General features: G+C 42.3%; 1 protein-coding gene across 16 annotated transcripts in view; it reads left to right on the forward strand.

Annotated features, from left to right (window-relative positions):
* Window positions 1–5,213, forward strand: part of CAMK2D (calcium/calmodulin dependent protein kinase II delta) — a 125,935-nt gene that overhangs the window by 83,905 nt on the left and 36,817 nt on the right. For all 16 annotated transcript variants that reach the window (XM_017739364.1, XM_017739362.1, XM_017739366.1 and 13 more), the window contains one exon: window positions 2,510–2,612. In XM_017739364.1, coding sequence (XP_017594853.1) covers window positions 2,510–2,612 — 103 coding nt within the window. The remainder of the gene's footprint in view (window positions 1–2,509; window positions 2,613–5,213) is intronic.

A 5,213-nucleotide genomic window follows, 5' to 3' on the forward strand; every position in this document is an offset into this window, starting at 1 on the left:
CAGCAGCCTTCCTGCTTTTGCGAAACTTTTGTGATTTTGTGGCTGTGACCCTCTTACCTTCCGCCACAGAGTGGCTGCTCTAGGTATATGCAAGGAAAACTACACAGAGGCTTAAGTACTTGGTATCTTAAGGATTAAAGACCTTTGGAAAAGTATGGCCTAAATCACGTTAATTTATTTGTAAGCAATTTCAGCGGTTAACAGTGCCGTTGTGCATGCTTGGCTGCCACCAGTCACCGGGGAGCACAAGGTGACACCACTGAATCCAGGGAACAAATCTTGTGCTGCACTGTTCATGTTTCCCAAGTAATTGCACTCATTCCCAGTTAATGCATGGTAATTACCCACATGCCTCTGGCCAGCCTCAAATGGCTGCTGCATGTTGGCTAAGCACACAGTCCCACATGGCATGGCCCAAAAGGAGGCTCTTGTCTTTGGCATGAGAGTAAATCAGGAATTCTGGTGGAACATACCTGTGAAAGTGGTACTCTGCAGAGCAAAGGCATGTAATGGAATAAAAAAACAGTCCCAAGAGGAAAACAGAAACCAAAAAAAATCAACCCAACAGAAAAACAAGCCAGCAGCAGAAAACACAAAACCAGTGTTCTGAGCACAATCACTTTTTGGGAAAGCAGTATATGGTCGGTGGGGTAGTGCTTGTATTTCATCCAAAGGGATGAGGCTTCTCACTGCTTTTGGCTTGCCTGAAGGTCACAACCAAACAGGATCATCCATTGCTTTAAGAGGTTTATACAAGAACAGGCATTCCAGGAATTAATTACTGTGAACTTCTCTCACTCTGACAGGAAACCTTGCAGAACTGTGTGACTGTGTGTTGAAATTAATGTTGTTAAATGGTCAGGAGTGTGACATGGCTTAAATCAGTGTTGATGAACCTAGAGAAGAGTCCTCAGCTGTGCACTCAGTATTTCATATAATGTAGTTGAGGCGGTTACTGACAATTTAAGTGAATATAAAGATTATATTTTTTTCTGAGTGCCCTTCATCTCGGTTTTTAAAACTGTGGAAATAGAAGATTCATCAAGTCACTGTTGATGAAAGTTTTTTAATATTGTCTAATCTATGACAGAGCGACAAAGGGATGAGCAAGAGAGCAGCGTTGGTAAAGTGCTGAAAAAATGTTCCTTCACAGTCTGGTGAGAGGGGAAAAACCAAACCACCTTTAGGCTAAAGAGTTTGTCAGGGCCTGTTGTGTTGTTAATTAATAGAAGTATCACTGTGGCTGAGGCCTTAATTAGGCTCAAGCATATTTTGCTGGGTACCTGACATGTATTAAAGATAGCCTTTGCTGAAAGAGGTTTATGATCTTAATTGTTTCCAGCGTCAGTACCTGCATGGGATTAACTGCAATCGCATAAATAGTCCCTTGGAAGTGATATGATTGCTGCTGGGTTGAACATGGAATACGCCTCGAAAAGTTTGCAGGATTGGGGCCCCAGCACCAGCCTGGATATAGTGAAGTCCCTTGTCACAGACCACTGCAGAAATTGTTTCTGAGGAGTCACAGCAATAGCTGTGAAAGTGGGGTTTTGTCATTCTGTAAATGTAGAACAAAGCCTTTTTTAAAAATTATGGGGATTGGAAAGAAGGACATGGCAAGAAAATGCTATGAGGGTCGCAGTTCTCTGAAATAATCTATTGATTTCTACAGTAGTTTATTAGTTGTATTTTTAAAGCAAACATTCCTACAATAAAGTTGTCTTTGGGCAATTTACACTTGATGTATTTGCTACCTGGAGTTAAAAGGATTTGTTATGATCAGTAGAATGAACACAATTGTTATGTTCAAATCCTTTACCTTTAATTGTGCAAGCGTACTGTAGCATTTCATTTCAGATGTGACCAACATACCCTCTAAAAAAACAGCAAAGTGGGAACTTTCACTAACTAACATTGTTATATGTAAAGGTTCTCTGCAGGCACAAACGTGGGTATGCTGGTTTTGCTGAAGGATTTGCAGTGTAATACACCTGCCCTCTAAACACAGATACGATCACAGGGCTGTTATTGTTGGGATGTCATGCAAAACATTTCTGTTTGACAGTTGTAGGTGCCTGATCCTGCAAACTGCATGGGCTAGACTAGTCATCAATGAATCCCTATCTTCTGGGAGTTTCCTGCCTCATTTTTCCAGCAGTGAGCTCTTGGGAAATCTCTGACCCATCCTGTCACACCAGCGGGTGTCACAGCTCCTTACGCCCATTCTGGCCATCCTCCTTCTCCGCACGCTGTCCTTAGTCTCGCTGGTATGGGCTCATGAAGGCTCGTTACAGGTCTGGTGGTTCTTTCCAGATAGGAAGGGGAAGTGCAGTTTTTGAAATCTCATGGAGAAAACTCATGGGTTTCTTCTCTTTTTCACTCCTCTAAGTATTTGTTCTTTTCCAGACTACCATAACTTTAAAAAAAAAAAAAAAGTGAAAACCTGTCAAAAATTTATTTACTTATCTTTTTGTCTCACTTTCTTATTTTTTTCTCTCTCTGAATAAAGCCTGAGAACTTACTTCTAGCTAGCAAATCCAAGGGAGCAGCAGTAAAACTGGCAGACTTTGGATTGGCTATAGAAGTCCAGGGAGAACAACAGGCTTGGTTTGGTAAGTAAATGCCGTTTTTTCCTCACCATTTGTTCAGTGTAGTGGTTTAGCCTCCCAAACAGCCCCACTCTCACCCCAGACTGAAACGTGCAGCTGTGTGAATCCTTGAGCCTAGAAAGCCTGGGTTTCCTCATTCCTAGCTTGTCCTAGCTTCTGTCAGCCTATAGATTTGACTTAGGTGCACACAACCCCTTCTCTCCCACTTTCTCCCAGGTAGCTAGAGGCAGGAAATGTGGGCGTAGAGCCTGGGGGGGAGACAGGTGGTTTCCCCTCAGGTGCTCAGGTGACTGAGGAATAAGACAGTAAGGTACTGCTGCTGAGTGTACCTGCCCAGTCATCAAAACATTTTGTCTGAACTGGTCTCTGTCAGCTGGAAACACCTGAAATTTTGGAATGTGGCTTGAATGAAAGGGAAGATAGGGGGGATTGAGCACCTGAGGCTGTAACCAGACAGTAATTACAGATTGCTTGTTACGGTTAATAGATGCCCCAAGGAGAATGGTGGAAAATATTTAATACTGGTAATTTTAAACAATAGCGCGTGTACAATTACGATACACGTGTCTCACGTGCCACCCTCTTTGAACAGATGTGAAGCATGGGGAAAAATTGGTTGTAAATCCCAGGTGGAAAAAAATACAGAATAAAATATTTATAGCAGCTGCCTAGTCTCCCTTAGAGCAGCCATGGAGAAACTCATGGGTTTCTTCTCTTTTTCACTCCTCTAAGTATTTGTTCTTTTCCAGACTACCATAACTTTAAAAAAAAAAAAAAGTGAAAACCTGTCAAAAATTTATTTACTTATCTTTTTGTCTCACTTTCTTATTTTTTTCTCTCTCTGAATAAAGCCTGAGAACTTACTTCTAGCTAGCAAATCCAAGGGAGCAGCAGTAAAACTGGCAGACTTTGGATTGGCTATAGAAGTCCAGGGAGAACAACAGGCTTGGTTTGGTAAGTAAATGCCGTTTTTTCCTCACCATTTGTTCAGTGTAGTGGTTTAGCCTCCCAAACAGCCCCACTCTCACCCCAGACTGAAACGTGCAGCTGTGTGAATCCTTGAGCCTAGAAAGCCTGGGTTTCCTCATTCCTAGCTTGTCCTAGCTTCTGTCAGCCTATAGATTTGACTTAGGTGCACACAACCCCTTCTCTCCCACTTTCTCCCAGGTAGCTAGAGGCAGGAAATGTGGGCGTAGAGCCTGGGGGGGAGACAGGTGGTTTCCCCTCAGGTGCTCAGGTGACTGAGGAATAAGACAGTAAGGTACTGCTGCTGAGTGTACCTGCCCAGTCATCAAAACATTTTGTCTGAACTGGTCTCTGTCAGCTGGAAACACCTGAAATTTTGGAATGTGGCTTGAATGAAAGGGAAGATAGGGGGGATTGAGCACCTGAGGCTGTAACCAGACAGTAATTACAGATTGCTTGTTACGGTTAATAGATGCCCCAAGGAGAATGGTGGAAAATATTTAATACTGGTAATTTTAAACAATAGCGCGTGTACAATTACGATACACGTGTCTCACGTGCCACCCTCTTTGAACAGATGTGAAGCATGGGGAAAAATTGGTTGTAAATCCCAGGTGGAAAAAAATACAGAATAAAATATTTATAGCAGCTGCCTAGTCTCCCTTAGAGCAGCTAGAAAGTGCAGTTTGAAATGGAACAAAGTAGTTGTGAGCTTGGAACAGAAGCACAAAGGTTTTTATGGGCAGTGAGTTGGGAGGCTCTGTTCACAGCTGTAAGTACGTGTCGATGCACAGGCAGTACCATTGGACATATGTTGGCATCTTTATAAGCCAGCCTGTTGTTTTAAATCCAGCCTTTTTATAAATGGATTTCAGTAATCCACAAAAGATGGAGATTGCTCTTGCACATCAACAAACAGAGCAGTACAAAAGGAGTGGAACAGCAGCAAGGCAAAACACAAGTGGTTTGTGTTTTGACAATGACAAAAACATCAGGTTAACAGGAAGCAGCTCAAGAAAAAATCAGCAGATTGAAGTTGACTTCAGGGGTATTTTCTGTACGTAGTGTACCTGCAGGTGATGCAGGGCAGGTTGCAATGCCCTGTAAAATTTTGCACTTTATTTTTTTGTCATTTGGTTCTTCTGAAATGCTTGGTTTAGACTCGTAGCATCATGAGAACTTGGTAGAAGGGAATAGAATGTCATTAAAATATATATGTAAGGAAGAGTCAGCAAGATAATGAGAAGAAAGTCATCTAATGGGGCTCTTTCCTTAAAAAAAAAAGTGTTACTCCATAAGATGAGCGGGTTCTGTACCTTTTTGGAACTTACTCTGCGAAACTGGTCCAGAGTGGGCCGAGTGCCTGCCTTCAGCTTCAGGGACTGCATTAACAGGGCAGAACATGAACACCAATGCACTGGGCATTTTGAACTTTCTCACTTTCTTTCAGAAGATTTTTCTGCTTTCTGCTGGCTCCTGCAGCACTTAGTGACTCATGGTGTGCTCTAATTCTAATTATAGCTCTGCATCAGTCTGTTTTTCTTTCTTTTTTCTTTCTTTTTTTTTATCCTTTTTTTGTGTGTAGTCCTCTGGTGTGACGGTCCCTTTTCTGCTTGAACCATGGCTGTGCCTCAGCAG

Source organism: Corvus brachyrhynchos, unplaced genomic scaffold (genome assembly GCF_000691975.1).
Source record: "Corvus brachyrhynchos isolate BGI_N302 unplaced genomic scaffold, ASM69197v1 scaffold1577, whole genome shotgun sequence".
Classification (NCBI taxonomy): domain Eukaryota; kingdom Metazoa; phylum Chordata; class Aves; order Passeriformes; family Corvidae; genus Corvus; species Corvus brachyrhynchos.